Raw genomic sequence first — 22,749 nt, 5'->3', positions numbered from 1 at the left:
AATGCAAGAGCATCAGGTTACTTCAAAGGTTAGCCTATGGTGGAAAGGACACCAATAAACCAAATAATTAGCAAATGAGGAGTACAGGCTTACACTAGATTACAATTATGAGGTTAGTGTGCAGAAGGATCCAACGTGAGAATTTTGTTACATTTTTACAGAGGAGAAAACACATTAAGTGGAAAATAAATCAACATAAGAAAGAAAACACTTTATCAAAAACAAATATCCAAGAAGCATGTAAACAATCAGAATCAGGGGTGGCATGGTGGCTCAGTGGTTAGCACTGCTGCCTCACAGCACCAGGGTCCCAGGTTCAATTCTAGCCTCGGGCAACTGTCTGTGTGGAGTTTGGAGTTTCCACATTCTCCCTGTGTCTGCGTGGGTTTTCTCCGGGTACTCCGGTTTGCTCCCACAGTCCAAAGATATGCAGGTTAGGTGGATTGGCCATGCTAAATTGCCCATAGTGTTAGGTGCATTAGTCAGAGGGAGACAGTTCTGGGTGTGTTACTCTTCGGAGGGTTGGTGTGGACTTGTTCGGCTGAAGGGCCTGTTTCCACACTGTAGGGAATCTAATCTGATGATATGATTATTTCTGGGTGTGTTTGGTGGTGGAGGGTTGAAAGTGAATATTGACAAAACTAACATGATTAATATTTCAAAAACAAGAATAAGCATTCATATTTGTAGAATGAAGATAATTAGTGCAAAAATTCAAGTATAGAGGAAGGTAATACTTTAGCAATAAAATTAACTAGAAGTGAAAGGATAATATTTTCTAAGAGACTAGAAAGCTGAATGAACAATTCCAAAAGTGACTTGTAAAGAGCTTGATTGAAATTTTCTTTTGTATGGATGCCAGACTCGGACCTGACTAAAGGAGGACATCAGCATGTTAGTAACCATGAAGTACTGGTTTGGAAAAGAATGGAATGGATCAGCTAGATGAAAAATATAAATGAGACAATGGATAAACAAGTAGTTTACTGAATGTAATTAGGAAAAGGCAGAGAAAGTGGTTCGGGCACATTTTTAGAGGAAACGATTTTAACAGAAGTGTGAAAGGGAAGATTTTAAGAAAAAAGAGGGAGAAGAGAAGTTTAATGCTGAATGGCTTGAAAACTGAAGGAAACTACTGGCAAATATAACATGCATAGAAACAAGGAACAAGGGTAAGCCACTGGCCTTTTGCGTCTATTCTGCCATTCAATAAGATCATGACTGATCTCACATTCTTGCATACCCCTGATAATCTTTCAACCACTTGGTAATCATGAATCTATCTCTACCTTAAAAATAAGATTGTGCATCCACAGCCTTAGGACGGCAGCAACGGAGGACACTCCAGCCGGAACTCGCCTGCTCTTGTTTTTCTTTCTCTTCTCTTTTTCTTCCTCGAAGTGTTTCTTCTTTCTTCTTTGTCTTCTACTCTTCCTTTTCTTCCCTTTGACTCCCAGCCTTTGACAATAATTCCCAGCCTCTGGTGAGGAGGGCTGATCCCCGGCCTGACGTAGCAGCCTCCTGGCGCAGCACAGCATCCTCCCGGCCTCCCGCAGTGGCCTCTCGGCATTGGCGTGGCAACCTCTCAAAATGGCTTCCCAGTGTGGTGTGGTGACTTCTCAACCTCATGCAGCAGCGTCTCGACATTGGCATAGTCACCTCTCGACCTTGTTCATCAGCCTCTGGCATGGCGTGGCATCCTCCTGACCTCCCAGCATGACATGACGTCCTTCCAGCCTCCCACAGCGTCCTCCCGGCATGGTGTGGCGTCCTCCCAGCATCCTGCAGTAGCCTCCTGGCACAGGTGGCATTCTCCCAGCATGAGCATGAGAATCACCTGACCTGGTGTTGCAGCCTCTCTGCTTGGCGACCTCCTGACCTAGTGCAGTGGTTTCCTCCAGTCGGGGCCTCAAGGTGTAGCAGGGTGACTCCTGACCTGGCACAGTGGCCTCTTGATGCGGGGTGTCATTGGCGCATTGGGAGCCAGGGTCCGGTGCAGACTGGAAGCTAAGTGCCAGCATGGTCTGCTGTACTGAATTTTTTTCTGTAATGCTGGACATTTCATTTCTGTAACAAAACTTGTAACAAAAGAAGCCTAGGTACTTTTGTACAGAGCGCTGTAATTGGCAATATATAAACTTTTCACAACACTGAGTATACGTAACAATAAAAGCTATGCTATTCCATTTTGAGGAAGGGAATTTCCAATATTCGTAACCTTCTGAAAGAAAAAAATGCTACCTTAATCTCTTAAATAGTGACTACTTATCTTTAAATTATGATCCCTTGTTCTAGACTCTCCCACAAGAGGAAACACCCTTTCAACATCCACCCAGTCAAATCCTCACAAATCTTATATTTTTCAATTAAATCACCTCTGACTCTTCTAAACACCACAGAATACAGGCTCAGCTTGTCTAGCCTGTCCTTATAAGGTAATCCACCCATTCCAGGTGTTAGCATAACAAACCTTCACTGAGCTGCTTCCAATTCATTAAAATCCTTCTGTAAGTAATGGTCATCAGTCCTGTGCACAATATTGTAGATACAGTCTCTCAAATGCCCTGTCAAATGGAAGCATAAACTCCCTAGTCCTGCATTCAATTTCCCTAGCATTAAACCACTGCATTCTAATAATTCTTCTGATTACTTCCTGTATGTTCATATTCATCTTCTGTGATTTATGCACTAGGATTTTGCTGCATCTCAGAGCTCTTCAACCTCTCATGGTTTAAATACGTGATTTTTCCCTTCTGCTAAAACAGACAATTTCACACTTTCCCACATTGTACTGCTTTTACCAGATCTATGTTTACTCACCTGACCTACTTTTATTCCTTTGAAAGCTCTTTACGTCTTCGGCACAATTTAAATTCTTTCCTATCTTTTGTGTCATCAGCAAATTTAACTACCATAGTTACAGTCCCTTCATCCAAATCATTTGTTTAACTTGTAAAGAGTGCCAGAGGATGTAGTGGAGGCTGGTACAATTGCAACATTTCAGAGGCATTTGGATGGGTATATGAATAGGAAGGGTTTGGAGGGATATGGGCCGGGTGCTAGCAGGTGGGACTAGATTGGGTTCGGATATCTGGTCTGCATGGACGGGTTGGACCGAAGGGTCTGTTTCCATGCTGTACATCTCTATGACTCTAACAATCCTGTGAAACAGCACTCAACACACCCTGTTAACCTGAAAAAGACCCATTTACTTGTACCCTCTGCTCCTTGTTGGCCAGCCAATCTTCTGTTTTTTATATTCTGTCCAAGCTTCCGACCTATTTTTGCAAAATGACATGCCTTTTCTTTGAGCCTGATACTATCTTTGACTTTTTTTTTAGTACACCACAATGGTAGGCCTTTCCCTTAGAATTTCTCTTATTTGGTGTAATGTATCTACAATGTACCCCTTAAATGTTAGCCACTATATCTCTATTGACCTTAATCTAATTTGCCAGTTCATTTTCATTGGTTGTGATTTCATGCCCTCATAATTGCACTTATTTAAATTTAAAATAGGAATCTTGGACCCACACTTCTCCACCTTAAACTTTATATAAAATTCAAAAATATTATGATCATTGCTACCAAGAGGTGCTTTTGCTATGAGGTCAGGAATTAATCCTATCTTGTTGGTCAACACCAGGTCTTGCATAGCCTGCTCTCATGTTGGTGCCATTACATACAGATCTAAGAAAATGTCCCATAAAATTCAATGAATTGCTTCTTTTGACTTTTTTTCCCATCTGATTTCTCCAGTCTGTGGATTAAAATCCCCGACAATAATTATTCATCATTATTTCTTCCTTGATATTCTGTTCTACCATGGGGTTACTATGAGGAGGTCCAATTCCCCAAAGTGACCTCTTGCCTTTATCCTCATCTCTACCCAGACTGCTTCTTTATTCTAGCTTCCTGAATAAAGGTCATCCCTCTCTATTATGCTAATATTATCTTTAATTAACAGAACCACACCTCCAATCTTTTCTAGCTTCCTGTCTTACCTTTCATTATTTAGGCCCATTTCTAGGTTATCCTGCAGCCACATTGGTTATAGTCACCAGATTGTAATTATTTCTCTCAATTTGTACTACCAGCTCATTTGTTTTGTTCTGAATGCTATTATGTCTTAAATTCAAATACAGTGCCTCAAGTTTTGCCCTTTTATTATTTTTATAACCTCTCATCTGCTGATTTGCCTTAAATTTACATTCTGTCCATCCTGTCATTGTCTGTTTATTATTTTATAATGTTTATATTATAATTTTTATGTTTATATTAATTCCTTCCTCTGTTGCAATTTCCCTATTTTTTGATTCACCACAGCATTGCAAAATAGGATCGTGGCCCTCCATATTTAATTTAACAACAGTTATACTTTCCTATTTCACAAAGACACCGGTCCCAGTATGATTCAGTTATAGACTGCCCCAGTAGTAGAGATCCCACTTGCGCAGTACTGGTGCCAGTATCCCATGAACCAGAACTCACATCTCCCACACCAGTCTTTCAGCAACACATTCATCTTGGTTTACCCTTTGCCAATTTGCACACAGATCAGATTAGGTTACATTAGGTTACCTACAAGTCCACACCCACCCGTTGAAGCGAAACCCACCCATACCCCTACATTTACCCCTTACCTAACACTACGGGCAATTTAGCATGGCCAATTCACCTGACCCTGCACATCTTTGGACTGTGGGAGGAAACCGGAGCACCCGGAGGAAACCCATGCAGACACGGGGAGAATGTGCAAACTCCACGCAGTCTGAGGCGGGAATTGAACCCGGGTCTCAGGCGCTGTGAGGCAGCAGTGCTAACCACTGTGCCACCGTGCCGCCCACCATCAGAGTTTGTGCTTAATTTGGTGCCTAGCTTCTCATATGGCTGTGCAAAACCTCTTTATTAGTTCTATTTTTGTCACTGGTGCTGACATAGACTATGACAATTGGATCCTCTCCCTCCCACTGCAAGCTTTCCTCTAATCCAAAATAGATATCCTGACATCAGGGAGACAGCACAGCTTCTGTGCTACTGAGAACAGTTTCAACTCCCCTGCATCTGTTGTCCCCCACTACCACCACATTCCGTCTGGATGGCTTCCTGTATTTGATTTGATTTATTGTAGTCACATGTATCTAAGTACAGTGAAAGGTTTTGTTTTGTGAGCAATACTGGTAGATCATAGCAAACAAGGACATACAGATCATAAGTTGGTGATGCCGATACAGATCATAGGATGCTTGGACAGAGCGAGGAATAAAAGATTATGGCTGCACAGGAGGCACTCAAAAATCAACATTAGCAAAATCAACATTATTTGAAGTTTGAGAGGTCCATTCAGCTGTCTAATTATGGCAGGGAAGAAGCTGCTCTTGAATCAGCTGGAGCATGTGTTCAAGTTTCTGTATCTTCTGCCTGACGGAAAAGGTTGGAAGACAATATTAACAGGGTGGAAGGGGTCTTTCCGTGGCAACAAGTAGTCCCATGGCATCACCGTCATTTCACTCATCCATCTCACAGTCCCCACTCTCACTCAAACAAGCTGAACATCAAACATGTTTGACAATTGCTTAGGCTGACGCTCCTGTCCTTTGGGTGCTCTTACCTGCCTTACCTACTCACCACTGCCCATATGAGAAGAACCTATCGAGTGACTGCCTCCAGGTACAAGGAATCCAGGAAAACTCCCTGCTCCCTGATGCATCACAGTTTCTGTAGTTCAGCCTACAGTTCAAACTTTAAAAACTTACCTCAGAGATGCTTGGCCGGAATCACGATGGCATCTTTGAGCTCAAACATACTGCAGTTTTGACACACTGCCATTTTTAATGAGACAATTAAATATTTAGTTATATTATTCATACATTGTTGCCTTTTATGCAGTATACTAACTTGACCATCAATGTGTTTATAGGGTTAAACATGAGAATACTGTAGATTTTAACCAATTAATAAATACAGAACTTTCATCAATCATTGGCTGTGACAGGTCTTGATCTGAGGTTTGGTTTAATTGTCCTGCCCTCAATTCCTCCCCTTCCTGACTTATAGACTTTTGATGTCACTCTTGTTTCTTACTTGATAAGAACTAACTGCAGCACACTCTTCCCAGTCTGCTTCCCTGTGACACCGACTGCAGGACCCTCTTCCCAGTCTGCTTCCCTGTGACACCGACTGCAGGACCCTCTTCCCAGTCTGCTTCCCTGCGACACCGACTGCAGCACACTCTTCCCAGTCTGCTTCCCTGCGACACCGACTACAGGACCCTCTTCCCAGTCTGCTTCCCTGTGACACCGACTGCAGGACCCTCTTCCCAGTCTGCTTCCCTGCGACACCGACTGCAGGACCCTCTTCCCAGTCTGCTTCCCTGTGACACCGACTACAGGACCCTCTTCCCAGTCTGCTTCCCTGTGACACCGACTACAGGGCCCTCTTCCCAGTCTGCTTCCCTGTGACATCGACTACTGGACCCTCTTCCCAGTCTGCTTCCGTGACACCGACTACAGGACACTCTTCCCAGTCTGCTTCCCTGACACCGACTACAGGATACACTTCCCAGTCTGCTTCCCTGTGACACAGACCACAGTACACTCTTCCCAGTCTGCTTCCCTGTGACACAGACCACAGTACACTCTTCCCAGTCTGCTTCCCTGTGACACAGACCACAGTACACTCTTCCCAGTCTGCTTCCCTGTGACACAGACCACAGTACACTCTTCCCAGTCTGCTTCCCTGTGACACAGACCACAGTACACTCTTCCCAGTCTGCTTCCCTGTGACACAGACCACAGTACACTCTTCCCAGTCTGCTTCCCTGCGACACCGACTACACGACCCTCTTCCCAGTCTGCTTCCCTGTGACACCGACTACAGGACCCTCTTCCCAGTCTGCTTCCCTGTGACACCGACTACAGGACCTTCTTCCCAGTCTGCTTCCCTGTGACACCGACTGCAGGACCCTCTTCCCAGTCTGCTTCCCTGCGACACTGAGTACAGCACACTCTTGCCAGTCTGCTTCCCTGCGACATCGACTGCAGCACATTCTTCCCAGTCTGCTTCCCTGTGACACCGACTACAGGACACTCTTCCCAGTCTGCTTCCCTGTGACATCGACTGCAGGACCTTCTTCCCAGTCTGCTTCCCTGCATCACCGACTACAGGACCCTCTTCCCAGGCTGCTTCCCTGCTTCACCGATTACAGGACCCTCTTCCCAATCTGCTTCCCTGTGAAACCGACTACAGCACACTCTTCCCAGTCTGCTTCCCTGTGACACCGACTACAGGATCCTCTTCCCAGTCTGCTTCCCTGTGACACCGACTGCAGGACCCTCTTCCCAGTCTGCTTCTCTGTGACACCGACTGCAGGACCCACTTCCCAGTCTGCTTCCCTGCGACACCGACTACAGGACCCTCTTCCATGTCTGCTTCCCTGTGACACCGACTACAGGACCCTCTTCCCAGTCTGCTTCCCTGTGACACCGACTACAGGACCCTCTTCCCAGTCTGCTTCCCTGCGACACCGACTACAGGACCCTCTTCCCAGTCTGCTTCCCTGCGACACCGACTACAGGACCCTCTTCCATGTCTGCTTCCCTGCGACACCGACTGCAGGACCCTCTTCCCAGTCTGCTTCCCTGTGACACCGACTACAGCACACTCTTCCGACTGCAGGACCCTCTTCCCAGTCTGCTTCCCTGTGACACCGACTGCAGGACCCTCTTCCCAGTCTGCTTCCCTGTGACACCGACTGCAGGACCCTCTTCCCAGTCTGCTTCCCTGTGACACCGACTACAGGACCCTCTTCCCGGTCTGCTTCCCTGTGACAACGACTACAGGACACTCTTCCCAGTCTGCTTCCCTGTGACACCGACTACAGGGCCCTCTTCCCAGTCTGCTTCCCTGTGACATCGACTGCAGGACCCTCTTCCCAGTCTGCTTCCCTGTGACATCGACTGCTGGACCCTCTTCCCAGTCTGCTTCCGTGACACCGACTACAGGACACTCTTCCCAGTCTGCTTCCGTGACACCGACTGCAGGACTCTCTTCCCAGTATGCTTCCCTGTGACATCGACTGCAGGACCCTCTTCCCAGTCTGCTTCCCTGCGACATCGACTGCAGCACATTCTTCCCAGTCTGCTTCCCTGTGACATCGACTGCAGGACTTTCTTCCCAGTCTGCTTCCCTGTGACATCGACTGCAGGACCCTCTTCCCAGTCTGCTTCCGTGACACCGACTGCAGGACCCTCTTCCCAGTCTGCTTCCCTGTGTCACCGACTACAGGACCCTCTTCCCAGTCTGCTTCCCCGTGACACCGACTACAGGACCCTCTTCCCAGTCTGCTTCCCTGTGACATCGACTGCAGCACATTCTTCCCAGTCTGCTTCCCTGTGACACCGACTGCAGGACCCTCTTCCCAGTCTGCTTCCCTGTGACACCGACTACAGGACCCTCTTCCCAGTCTGCTTCCCTGTGACATCGACTACAGGACCCTCTTCCCAGTCTGCTTCCCTGTGACTTCGACTGCAGGACCCTCTTCCCAGTCTGCTTCCCTGTGACACCGACTACAGGACCCTCTTCCCAGTCTGCTTCCCTGTGACATCGACTGCAGGACCCTCTTCCCAGTCTACTTCCCTGCGACACTGACCCCAGGACACTCTTCCCAGTCTGCTTCCCTGCGACACCGACTGCAGGACACTCTTCCCAGTCTGCTTCCCTGCGACACCGACTGCAGGACACTCTTCCCAGTCTGCTTCCCTGTGACACCGACTGCAGGACACTCTTCCCAGTCTGCTTCCCTGTGACACCGACTACAGGACCCTCTTCCCAGTCTGCTTCCCTGTGACATCGACTGCAGGACCCTCTTCCCAGTCTACTTCCCTGCGACACCGACTGCAGGACCCTCTTCCCAGTCTGCTTCCCTGTGACATCGACTGCAGGACCCTCTTCCCAGTCTGCTTCCCTGTGACACCGACTACAGGACCCTCTTCCCAGTCTGCTTCCCTGTGACATCGACTGCAGGACCCTCTTCCCAGTCTGCTTCCCTGTGACACCGACTACAGGACACTCTTCCCAGTCTGCTTCCCTGTGACACCGACTACAGGACCCTCTTCCCAGTCTGCTTCCCTGTGACATCGACTGCAGGACCCTCTTCCCAGTCTGCTTCCCTGCGACATCGACTGCAGCACATTCTTCCCAGTCTGCTTCCCTGTGACACCGACTACAGGACCCTCTTCCCACTCTGCTTCCCTGTGACATCGACTGCAGGACCCTCTTCCATGTCTGCTTCCCTGTGACACCGACTACAGGACCCTCTTCCCAGTCTGCTTCCCTGCGACACCGACTACAGGACCCTCTTCCATGTCTGCTTCCCTGCGACACCGACTGCAGGACCCTCTTCCCAGTCTGCTTCCCTGTGACACCGACTACAGCACACTCTTCCGACTGCAGGACCCTCTTCCCAGTCTGCTTCCCTGTGACACCGACTGCAGGACCCTCTTCCCAGTCTGCTTCCCTGTGACACCGACTGCAGGACCCTCTTCCCAGTCTGCTTCCCTGTGACACCGACTACAGGACCCTCTTCCCGGTCTGCTTCCCTGTGACACCGACTACAGGACACTCTTCCCAGTCTGCTTCCCTGTGACACCGACTACAGGGCCCTCTTCCCAGTCTGCTTCCCTGTGACATCGACTGCAGGACCCTCTTCCCAGTCTGCTTCCCTGTGACATCGACTGCTGGACCCTCTTCCCAGTCTGCTTCCGTGACACCGACTACAGGACACACTTCCCAGTCTGCTTCCGTGACACCGACTGCAGGACCCTCTTCCCAGTATGCTTCCCTGTGACATCGACTGCAGGACCCTCTTCCCAGTCTGCTTCCCTGCGACATTGACTGCAGCACATTCTTCCCAGTCTGCTTCCCTGTGACATCGACTGCAGGACTTTCTTCCCAGTCTGCTTCCCTGTGACATCGACTGCAGGACCCTCTTCCCAGTCTGCTTCCGTGACACCGACTGCAGGACCCTCTTCCCAGTCTGCTTCCCTGTGTCACAGACTACAGGACCCTCTTCCCAGTCTGCTTCCCCGTGACACCGACTACAGGACCCTCTTCCCAGTCTGCTTCCCTGTGACATCGACTGCAGCACATTCTTCCCAGTCTGCTTCCCTGTGACACCGACTGCCGGACCCTCTTCCCAGTCTGCTTCCCTGTGACACCGACTACAGGACCCTCTTCCCAGTCTGCTTCCCTGCGACATCGACTACAGGACCCTCTTCCCAGTCTGCTTCCCTGTGACTTCGACTGCAGGACCCTCTTCCCAGTCTGCTTCCCTGTGACACCGACTACAGGACCCTCTTCCCAGTCTGCTTCCCTGTGACATCGACTGCAGGACCCTCTTCCCAGTCTACTTCCCTGCGACACTGACCCCAGGACACTCTTCCCAGTCTGCTTCCCTGCGACACCGACTGCAGGACACTCTTCCCAGTCTGCTTCCCTGCGACACCGACTGCAGGACACTCTTCCCAGTCTGCTTCCCTGTGACACCGACTGCAGGACACTCTTCCCAGTCTGCTTCCCTGTGACACCGACTACAGGACCCTCTTCCCAGTCTGCTTCCCTGTGACATCGACTGCAGGACCCTCTTCCCAGTCTACTTCCCTGCGACACCGACTGCAGGACCCTCTTCCCAGTCTGCTTCCCTGTGACATCGACTGCAGGACCCTCTTCCCAGTCTGCTTCCCTGTGACACCGACTACAGGACCCTCTTCCCAGTCTGCTTCCCTGTGATATCGACTGCAGGACCCTCTTCCCAGTCTGCTTCCCTGTGACACCGACTACAGGACACTCTTCCCAGTCTGCTTCCCTGTGACACTGACTACAGGACCCTCTTCCCAGTCTGCTTCCCTGCGACATCGACTGCAGCACATTCTTCCCAGTCTGCTTCCCTGTGACACCGACTACAGGACCCTCTTCCCACTCTGCTTCCCTGTGACATCGACTGCAGGACCCTCTTCCCAGTCTGCTTCCCTGTGACACCGACTGCAGGACCCTCTTCCCAGTCTGCTTCCCTGTGACATCGACTGCAGGACCCTCTTCCCAGTCTGCTTCCCTGCGACATCGACTGCAGCACATTCTTCCCAGTCTGCTCCCGTGACACCGACTGCAGGACCCTCTTCCCAGTCTGCTTCCCTGTGACATCAACTGCAGCACACTCTTCCCAGTCTGCTTCCCTACAACACCGACTACAGGAACCTCTTCCCTGTCTGCTTCCGCATGACACCGACTGCAGGACCCTCTTCCCAGCCTGCTTCCCTGTGACACCGACTACAGGATACACTTCCCAGTCTGCTTCCCTGTGACACAGACCACAGTACACTCTTCCCAGTCTGCTTCCCTGTGACACAGACCACAGTACACTCTTCCCAGTCTGCTTCCCTGTGACACAGACCACAGTACACTCTTCCCAGTCTGCTTCCCTGTGACACAGACCACAGTACACTCTTCCCAGTCTGCTTCCCTGTGACACAGACCACAGTACACTCTTCCCAGTCTGCTTCCCTGTGACACAGACCACAGTACACTCTTCCCAGTCTGCTTCCCTGTGACACAGACCACAGTACACTCTTCCCAGTCTGCTTCCCTGTGACACAGACCACAGTACACTCTTCCCAGTCTGCTTCCCTGTGACACAGACCACAGTACACTCTTCCCAGTCTGCTTCCCTGTGACACAGACCACTGGACCCTCTTCCCAGTCTGTTTCACTACAATGTTGATTGCAGGACATCCTTCTCAATCGAGGAGAAAGTGAGGACTGCAGATGCTTGAGATCAGAGTCATTCCTGATGAAGGGATTATGCTGGAAATATCAATTCTCCTGCTCCTCGGATGCTGCTTGACCTGCTGTGCTTTTCCAGCACCACACTTTGACACCCTCCCCATTCTGCTTCATCATGAAGCTGACTGGAGACCACACTAGTCTCTTCCCAATGAAAAAAAAAGACAAGATAGAAATATGAAAATACTACAATGAGAGAAAGATCATATTTGGGCAGAGCATACATGACTTCTGAATTCCTGAGAGCAGGGCAAGTCAACACAGGTACAAACTAATAACTTCACCCAGAATTTCTTAGTACAAAGTGTAACCAAAACTTTGGGGTGAACCATGGTGGAGATTAAAGAAATTGTTTAAGAAATGGTTAGAGACCCAGAGTTAAAATAATTTCCCTGAAAGGAGAAGAAACACTGATTGCAAGTAAACTCAGTCCATTACATAGTTTATGTCAAGAGCTGGATTTGGATCCTTGTCTCTCAGGTATGACAATCAGAACTGAAACATACAACAGAAACTGACCTGTACCAGAAGAGCTCGAAAATCCATTCAGCATCTTGTCAGTGGCTACTTTAGTCTCTTTGGGTTTCTGGGTTGATGACCCTGCAATTTCTATTTATAAAATAAAGGAAAGGAAGCAGTGAGGGAACGGAATCCTTAGAACAAAAAGGGAGACACAGAGAAACAGAAGCAATGTACTCTCGTCCAGAATAACAACTAAAACATTGACACAAACTAATATGGAGAAACTAACTACTGTGCTTCATTATGTACCATGCTCCTAAATGTAATGGGTACTAGGAAGGACACAAAGTGGGAAAACGAGATCTAGTCATAGGTCTACTATAATTGCTGAGATTGGGTAAAATCAGTGAAAAACAAATTCTTTTGCGAGTGAGACTAGACATGATATGACAGGCCAAGTTTTGAGCAGCAAATTTCAATTCAAATATTTTCTGTGGCTACATACAATATTACATGCATCCCGTCAAGACTATCCCAGTACCAGCAATCAAACAGAGGCAGGGGGCACAGAGAGAGCAGGTTGGTGGCACAGAGCGAGGGAAGGGGATCCGAGTGACATGGAGCGAGGGGAAGTGAGCAAGTGACAGTGGACAAGCTACAGAGAATGAGGGGGAGTGAGTAAGCAACAAAGGAGAGGACAGATGAGCAGGTAGATGGTGCAGAGAGGAGATTTGCAAGCAGAAGTGTCAAGTGGTTGATTCATCCTGGCCTCTTTACACGTTCCCCAGCATAATAGGGGCCATTCTTCAACCAATTTAACTCACTGTGTGATAAAAGGAATTGGCTGGAGACTCTTTGCTGCCAAGGCCTTAAGCACTGAAATATCCTGGCAACAATGCTGAAGATCATTTGGTACACAAACAACAGAACAAAATCAATTGGCCAATTACCTTGAACTGTCATCAGTCTGCTAACCATCTTGAACAAAGTGATGCATGATGTCATTGACATGTTATCAAACAGCTCTTACTCCTAATTAACCTGCTCACTGACACTCAGTTTGGGCTCCACCACACCCACTCATCTCCTGACCTCATTACATCATTGCTCTATTCACAGACATCTGAACTCAAAAGGGGAGTGAGGGGAACTGTCCTCACCATTAAGACTGCATTTAGTAAGATTTGGGGACAAAAAGCCTGTGCAAATCTGGAGTCAATGGGAAAAAAACTCTCTATTAGTTGGAGTCATACTTGATGCAAAGGAATATGGTTGTGGTTGCCAGAAGTCAGTCATCTCAGCTCCAGAATATCTCTGCAGAAGGTCCACAAGGTGGCATTCTGGGCCCAAACATTTTCAGTTGTTTCGATAATTACCTTTCTCCATTATATGTCCTGAGGTGAAGATGTGATTGCACAACTTGCAACTTCTCAGATACTGAAGTAGCCCATGTTCAAATGTAGGCATGTTCTTCTCATGCCACACAAGTGCCAAGGACCATCTCCAACAAAACAGAATCTATCACTTCTTGACATTCAATAGCATTACCATCAGTCAATCTCCCACTATCAATATGTGGGGGATTTTTATGGGCTCAAAACTGAATAGGACATGCTATTGACAAAATACTAGGCTGACAAGAGCAGGTCAGAAACTTGGAATTCTGCTGTAAGTAATCAAATCTCTGACTCCCCAAAGCCTGTCCACCATCAACAGGGCAAAACTCGAGAGAATGATGGAATACTCTCCACTTGGAGATGGTGAGGACTGCAATACTCTTGCTTAGATGAGTACAGCTCCAACACTCAGAAAACTTGAAACCAACCAGGCTAAAGCAGCCTGTTTGACAGGCACCCCACCCACCATCTCTATCAATCACTCCTCTCACTGACATACAGTGGCGGCAGAATGTACTAATCACAATTAGCAACAACTCACCAAAGTTTCTTTGATAACTTCTTCTGAACCTAAAACCTCAACCCTCACCATTTAGTGTGACAAGAGAGAAGAAACAAGGGAATCACTAACTACAAGCTGCTCACTACCCATTATTGGAACTTTTTTGCCGTTCCTTCACCACTGAGCTGGGGGGGGGGGGGGGGGGGGGGGGGGGGGAGAGAGACGGGGACGGGCGCTGCTGGAGGGACAGGCAGGGGAGTTTGGGGGGGGGGGGGGGGGGGGGGGGGGGGCAGGGGGACACAGGGGTGGTGGCTGAAGGGAGAGATGTAGGTAAGAGGGCATGAGGGGAGGCAGGAAAGGGGGAGAGGCACATAGGGGGAGCTGAGTGGGAGGGTGCGCGGATGGATGGAGGTAGGGGAGACAAGGGGGGTGGATGGGGGTGTGGGGAGAGACTGCAGTCGAATGCAGGAGAGACGGGTAATGGGGAGGAATGGAGTGGGGGAGAGACGGTGGCAGATGAGGGAGGAGGCGTGAGGGAGGGGGACAGATGAGGGATAGGGGAGATGCCTTCGGCAGGGCAAATGAGGGGGTGGGGGAGACACGGGGTGGATGGGGGAGAGACAGGGGTTGGATGGGGGTGGAAGAGAGGGGAGGGGAAGGGTACTGGAGGAGAGGAAGAGAAGAGTGGGAAGAAGGGGAGACTATAAGGTCTTTTTAAATCTTGAACTCTCCTTTCTGAGAAAAAAAGACCCTTGTCATTCACCTTGTCTATACCCCTCATGATTTTATAAACCTCTATAAAGGTCACCCCTCAACCTCCTCTGCTCCAATGAGAAAAAGCCCCAGCCATTCCAGTCTGTTTTTCCATCTGACCTGATGTGACCTCTTAACTGTCCTCTAGAATAGTCATGCTGCAAAAGAGAGAAATGACTTAAAACCTATCAGCAATGGAGCATTCATCAATGTGGAAATCCGAAAATTTTGATAACACTGGGTGATGAATTCCTTGCAATTGAACATGGGATCTCTATCCTAAGGTTACATATGTTCAGGAGCTACTGTATGAGGGGAGTACAGTGCGTGCTCGTATTACAATGAATAATTGTTAATTGATAAATTACAATCTGACATTGAGACCAGAGATACTGCCTGGTTAAAATCTTCCAGCTTTGCGCAAATGTAATGGAAATGTATCAGCTCTGACCTCACTAGTCTGTGCAATAGCTTAGCGTAACCGCATTTTGTATATAGAAGTGTGTATCAGATACTTTGACAGAAAACACTGTTGACCAATTAGTTGATAGTTCAGTTTTCTGGATGGCACGTTTGCAAGACAGAGTCACACCAACAAGATGGGTTTAATTCTCAAACAAACACAGAACGTTAGAGAAACTCAGCAGGTCTTAGCGAGTTTTGAGAAGATTTGTCGCACAGGTTGAGGTTCTGGATGTAAGTTTTCTCACTGAGCTGCAAGGTTCATTTTCAGACGTTTTGTCACCATACTAGGTAACATCATCAGTGAGCCTCCAGTGAAGCACTGGTGTTAGTGGCCCACTTTCTATTTACGTGTTTAGGTTTCCTTGGGCTGGCGATGCCATTTCCTGTTCTGCTTCTCAGAGGGTCGTAATTGGGGTCAAAGTCAATGCGTTTAGTGATAGAGTTCTGGTTGGAATGCCATGCTTCTAGGAATTCTCATGCGTGTCTCTGTTTGATTTGTCCTGGGATGGATGTGTTCTTAGCAGGGGCAGTAATGCAGAGACTAACAAAAGCTCTGCCAACTATCCAACCCAAACTCTGGGTCCGCTACGTGGATAACACCTTTGTCATCACTAAACGAAACAAATTTGAGGAAACCTTCAAGATCATCAATAATACCCTTACTGGCATAAGATTCACTAAAGAGGAGGAAAGCAACAACAAACTGTCATTCCTAGATGTCACCAATAGAGCGAATAGCCAATGGGGAACTTCAAACCAGCCCCTACAGGAACACACACATATGGACCAAATACTGAACCACAGAAGCAATCATCCCAACATCCACAAACAAAGCTGCATTAGAACATTATTTCAACGAGCCACCACACATTGCGGCACAGAGGAACTACGCAGAGCGGAGACAAATCACCTATACAGTGTATTCAAAAAGAACAGGAACCCAATGAACATAGTCCGCTGATTTCTCAGCAACAAATCCAAACAAGCAGACAAAATGCGCCCAGAAATCCTAGTCATTCTCCCCTACATCAAAGACATCTTGGAAATGACTGCCAGACTACTCAGACCCCTTGGCATCATGGTAGCCCACAAACCCACCAACACACTAAAACAGCAGCTAATGAACTTGAAAGACCCTATACAGACAACTTTAAAATTAATGTCATTTACAAAATACCTTGTAAGAACTGCAACAAACACTACATAGGACAAACAGGTATAAAACTAGCCATCAGGATACATGAACATCAACTAGTCACAAAACGACATGACCCACTCTCACTAGTATCTTGACATACAGATGAGGAAGGGCACCACTTCGACTGTGACAACACACCCATCCTAGGGCAAGTCAAACCGGGACACACACAAGAACTCCTAGAAGCATTGCTGTACATCTCTACGACTCTGACTCTAAGCATGGCATTTCAACCGGAACTCTATCAACAAACACACTGACTTGGACACCATTTACTATCCTGAGAAAAAGAGCAGGAAACGACATCATCAACCCACTGAAACCTAAACATATGAATAGAAAGTGGGTCACTGATGATTAGATTAGATTACTTACAGTGTGGAAACAGGCCCTTTGGCCCAACAAGTCCACACCGACCTGCCGAAGTGCACCCACCCAGACCCATTCTCCTACATTTACCCCTTCACCTAACACTACGGGCAATTTAGCATGGCCAATTTACCTAACCTGCATATTTTTTTTTTCGACTGTGGGAGGAAACCAGAGCACCCGGAGGAAACCCACGCAGACACGGGGACAGTGTGCAAACTCCACACAGACAGACGCCAAAGGTGGGAATTGAACCCGGGTCTCTGGCGCTGTGAGGCAGCAGTGCTGACCACTGTGCCACCGTGCCGCCCACTGTGATGTTACCTAGTATGGTGACAAAACTTCTGAAAATGAACCTTCCAGCTCAGCGAGCAAGCATACATCCACTCAGCAGGTCTGGCAGTAAAGAGAAACAGAGTTAATATCACAAGCCTGGCATGACACCTCTTCGGAACAGACCTGCTGAGATCCTACAGTATTGTGTGTTTGTTTCAGATTTCCAGCACTCTATTTTATTTGTATTCATGGGTTGAATTCTGATACTAGCTGAGGTCCCCATGAAGGCCTCACCTTGTCAACCTCATCTCTGGACTAAGGATTAGTTCACTCTCATGAGAGAGCACAAACTATGGTCCTCTGGTAATATGTTGAAGTGAAAATTATATGCGGTCTAAGAAAAAGGGTCTCACACGCAGACCAGGGCACCCAACAGTTACAGCTTTATGAATCACTGATAAAATCAAGAATTGTGACCGCTAATTCCAGAATATGATTTCGTTTAAACAAATGAAAATGTTTCTAAAATTATAACAGATTACGTAGTTTTTGCTTTCTTGTTCTGCTTCAAAAAAAAAAGCACTGTGTGAAGCAGCATAAAACAGTAACTGAGTACAACATAACAGGAAGGTCAGATGTGAGCAGTTTCTAAAATAAACTTGAATAGCAAGTTGAGGTCTTACCCTCGGAAAAGGTGAAATCACATATATGCAAATACATCATGTGGGCGGCACGGTGGCACAGTGGTTAGCACTGCTGCCTCACAGCGCCTGAGACCCGGGTTCAATTCCCGCCTCAGGCGACTGACTGTGTGGAGTTTGCACGTTCTCCCCGTGTCTGCGTGGGCACCCTCCGGGTGCTCCGGTTTCCTCCCACAGTCCAAAAGATGTGCAGGGTCAGGTGAATTGGCCATGCTAAATTGCCCGTAGTGTTAGGTAAGGGGTAAATGTAGGGGTATGGGTGGGTTTCGCTTCGGCGGGTCGGTGTGGACTTGTTGGGCCGAAGGGCCTGTTTCCACACTGTAATGTAATCTAATCTAAAATCTAAACATCATGTTAAATGTAAGTGCAATATCCACCTCATCTCTTTCATCAATTTACTGACCAAGACATCCAGCCTCTGTGGTTTTATGAAAAACATTATCAGCATTGTGCTTGCTGAAAGCTGCGTTTTTTTTAATAAAAGCTTATTTCACACTAAGACAGCAATAAAGTGTAAATGCGAAAACTTGTGGAAGCATAGAATTGGTTGCAAAATTATTCATAATCTTCGATCTAGGGGAATGTATTTTGCAGACAATTTGATACAGTACCTTCAGTACGTGCAGATTTCACACAAGATTCTATTGCCTTGGACTTCTTTGCTTTCTGGAAAAACAAACAGTTAGATCCAACATGAAAATCATAAACTGTGACGTGATGTAGTGTGGTTTACAACTTAAGAGGCTAAGCCTGCAATATGACACTCTACAGATAGTGAAAACAGAGAGATTCTGGTCTAACTTCTGTATTTCACACTACACAGAAAACTGCAGAATAATCATTTTAAGCTAATAATCATTGCCAGCATCGGGACTACAAACAAATTCCACGTACTTGAAGAGATCAAACAAGAAGGACTGCCATTTCCCAGTACTAATTCAAAGATTGCCTGGCAAGACCGCAAGATAATGGGAGGATTAGCCTTTAAAATGTTATGTATATCATCACATACTTGTAGTGTTGCTCACAGGAGGAAATGACAGTATAGTCCATGGGCTAGAAGAGCACCAATCATATGGGGAAATATATTCCAGCAGATATTGGTCTTCCAGAGCAAGGAGTTGACTACGATTGAATGTTGCAGACTGGCATATTCCCAGAAAGGAGGACAACATGCCCCTATCTACATCGATAGAACTGAGGTTAAGAAGGTGAACAGTATAAAGTTTCTCAGAATAACAATAACAAACGGTGGCTCAGTGGTTAGCACTGCTGCCTCTCAGAGCCAGGGACCCAGGTTCAATTCCAGACAGTGACTGTCTGTGTGGAGTTTGCACATTCTCCCAGTGTCTGTGTGGGTTTCCTCCAGGTGCTCCGGTTTCCTCCAGGTGCTCCGGTTTCTTCCCACAGTCCAAAAATGTGCAGGTCAGGTGAATTGGTCATGCTAAATTGCCTGTAGAGTTAGGTCATTAGTTAGGGGGAATGGGTCTGGGTGGGTTACTCTTCGGAGGGTCGGTGTGGACTAGTTGGGCAAAAAGGCCTGTTTCCACATTGTAGGGAATCCAATCTAAAACAACCTGTCCTGGACTTCACATACAGATGCAACAGTGAAGGCGCACAACGCCTATTCTTCCTCAGGCGGTTCAGGAAATTTTGCATGTCTATAAGAACTCTCACCAACTTCTACAGATGCACCACTGAAAGCGTACTGTGCAGATGCATAATTGCCTGGTATGGCAGCTGCTCTGCCCAGGACCGGAAGAAACTACAGAAGGCAACCCAGCCCAGACTAACACAGAAGCCAACCTCCCATCCATGGACTCAGTTTACATAGAACAAAGAAGAATACAGCGCAGTACAGGCCCTTTGGCCCTCGATGTTGCGCCGATCCAAGCCCACCTAACCTACACTAGCCCACTATCCTCCATATGCCTATCCAATGCCCGCTTAAATGCCCATAAAGAGGGAGAGTCCACCACTGCTACTGGCAGGGCATTCCATGAACTCACGACTCGCTGAGTAAAGAATCTACCCCTAACATCTGTCCTATACCTACCACCCCTTAATTTAAAGCTATACCCCCTCGTAATAGCTGACTCCATACGTGGAAAAAGGTTCTCACGGTCAACCCTATCTAAACCCCTAATCATCTTGTACACCTCTATCAAGTCACCCCTAAACCTTCTTTTCTCCAATGAAAACAACCCCCAAGTGCCTCAGCCTTTCCTCATACGATCTTCCTACCATACCAGGCAACATCCTGGTAAACCTTCCTCTGCACCCGTTCCAGTGCCTCCACATCCTTCCTATAGTATGGCGACCAAAACTGCACACAATGTTGCCTGGTATGGTAGGAAGATCGTATGAGGAAAGGCTGAGGCACTTGGGGTTGTTTTCATTGGAGATAAGAAGGTTTAGGGGTGACTTGATAGAGGTGTACAAGATGATTAGGGGTTTAGATAGGGTCGACAGTGAGAATCTCTTTCCACGTATGGAGTCAGCTATTACAAGGGGGCATAGCTTTAAATTAAGGGGGGGTAGGTATAGGGACAGATGTTAGGGGTAGGTTCTTTACTCAGCGAGTCGTGAGTTCATGGAATGCCCTGCCAGTAGCATGGTGGACTCTCCCTCATTATGGGCATTTAAGCGGCATTGGATAGGCATATGGAGAATAGTGGGCTAGTGTAAGTTAGGTGGGCTTGGATTGGTGCAACATCGAGGGCCGAAGGGCCTGTACTGCGCTGTATTCTTCTATGTTCTATGTACTCCAGGTGCGGCTGCACCAGAGTCTTATACAACTGCATCATGACCTCAGGGCTCCGGAACTCAATTCCTCTGCCAATAAAAGCCAGTACGCCATATGCCTTCTTCACCGCACTATTTACCTGGGTGGCAACTTTCAAAGATCTGCTCATCCACACTACCAAGTATCCGACCATTAGCCCCATCTTTTTGTTACTCTTACCAAAGTTAATCACCTCACACTTAGCTACATTGAACTCCATTTGCCACCTTTCTGCCCAGTTCTGCAGCTTATCTGTATCCCGCTGTAACCTGCCACATCCTTCCTCACTGTCAACAACTCCTCAGACTTTCGTATCATCCGCAAACTTGCTCACCCAACTTTCTAGCCCCTCCTCCAGGTCATTTATAAAAATGACAATCAGCAATGGTCCCAAAACAGATCCTTGCGGAACACTGCTAGTAACGGCTTGCTGCTGTGGAAAGGCTGCCGACATCAAAGACTCATCACGCCCTGGTAATGATCTCCTGCAACCTCTTCTGTCAGGCAGAAGACACAGAAGCCTGAACATATGCAGCAGCAAGTTCAGGAACAACTCCCTCCTCGCTGTTATTAGACTGATGAATGGACTCTCTCGCCTCAAATAATGCTGATCTTGTTAACATTGATCTCACCTAGTACATGCCCAATGCAACATATGCCTCTAAGTCTTTTTTACAACCTTTCATCTGTACATTTTTGCTTACTATGGCCTGCTTGTACTGCCCATAAACAAAGCTTTTCACTGTACTTTGGTACGTGACAATAAAATCAATGTGCTGACGGACACACTAAAATTTGGGGCTGCTGCCACCAAAGCGCAGTAGGGAAATACCACAGTCTGAGGTCTTTCTGCAAAAGCTGTATGGGGTCTGTTCAGTTATCGGGTCCTCCTGATACCTCAAATATACATAAATATAATCTTGCACAATTATGAGACGTCATTGGTTTGTTTGGATACAGTCAAACTTCAATGTTTGTTTGTTTCCTTGATATGTTACTGTACAGAGCTGAAAATGTGTTGCTGGAAAAGCGCAGCAGGTCAGGCAGCATCCAAGGAACAGGAGAATCGACGTTTCGGGCATAAGCCCTTCTTCAGGAATTCCGAAACGTCGATTCTCCTGTTCCTTGGATGCTGCCTGACCTGCTGCGCTTTTCCAGCAACACATTTTCAGCTCTGATCTCCAGCATCTGCAGTCCTCACTTTCTCCTCGAAGATGTTACTGTACAGAACTGGATTGCACTTGTGACTATGTATAAAAAGATACATTTTGTGAATAAAGTATATTTTGGAAATAAAAGAGTCTTCAGGTGACAATTTTTATTTCCAAAATATACTTTATTCACAATGTACTTGCTGAAATTAGTTTTGTCTGAAATACATTCAACCTTGCAGCTTTTTTAGGTTTCTTTGCCAATTTTTGTTTTTTTCCTCCCATAGTCTTCAGGTGACAATGGGAGGAAAAAAACAAAAATTGGCAAAGAAACCTAAAAAAGCTGCAAGGTTGAATGTATTTCAGACAAAACTAATTTCAGCAAGTACATTCTAAAGATATGCTTTTTTTGACTTGAGCAAAGGTTTGGGGTGGCCTTATTGAAATTTATAAAAATATGAGGGGCATAGGTAAGGTGAATGACAAAGGTCCCTTTCCTACGGTAGAGGAGTTCAAAACTAAGTTGCATATTTGTAAGGTGAGAGGAGAAAGATTTAAAAAGGATGTGAGGGGCAACATTTCTCCAAGAGACCGGCTAGTGTGTGGAATGAACTGCCAGAAAAAAAGTGATGGATGCAGTTAAAAGACTGTATTTGGATAAGTTGAAGAATAGGAACGATTCGGAGGGATATGGGCCAAACGCAGGGAGGTGGGATTAGTTTAATTTGGGAAAATAGTTGGCGAGGACTGGTTGGACCGGAGGCTCTCTTTCCATGCTGAATGAGGATCACACCATTCTGATGCAGCTGTTTGCCAGACACTACACCACCTGAGGTAAGCATTTCCTCATTT

The 22,749-nt window shown here is 47.1% G+C and overlaps 1 protein-coding gene across 2 annotated transcripts in view; it reads right to left on the bottom strand.

Moving 5' to 3' along the window:
* rtf2 (replication termination factor 2) overlaps positions 1 to 22,749 on the bottom strand; it is a 168,091-nt gene that overhangs the window by 13,572 nt on the left and 131,770 nt on the right. Inside the window, exons 7-8 of one of the 2 annotated variants that reach the window (XM_043676978.2) lie at positions 18,573 to 18,627; positions 12,358 to 12,447 (exon numbers count right to left, since the gene is read on the bottom strand). In XM_043676978.2, the coding sequence (XP_043532913.2) occupies positions 12,358 to 12,447; positions 18,573 to 18,627 (145 nt within the window). The remainder of the gene's footprint in view (positions 1 to 12,357; positions 12,448 to 18,572; positions 18,628 to 22,749) is intronic. The other variant, XM_043676979.2, reaches the window with a different exon arrangement.

The sequence above is a fragment of the Chiloscyllium plagiosum genome, unplaced genomic scaffold (genome assembly GCF_037043375.1).
Source record: "Chiloscyllium plagiosum isolate Xiang-an unplaced genomic scaffold, Cpla_swu_hap1 HiC_scaffold_15, whole genome shotgun sequence".
In the NCBI taxonomy this organism is placed as follows: domain Eukaryota; kingdom Metazoa; phylum Chordata; class Chondrichthyes; order Orectolobiformes; family Hemiscylliidae; genus Chiloscyllium; species Chiloscyllium plagiosum.
Note: the sequence above shows the minus strand (reverse complement) of the source record. Positions and strands in the feature narration are given on the sequence as shown.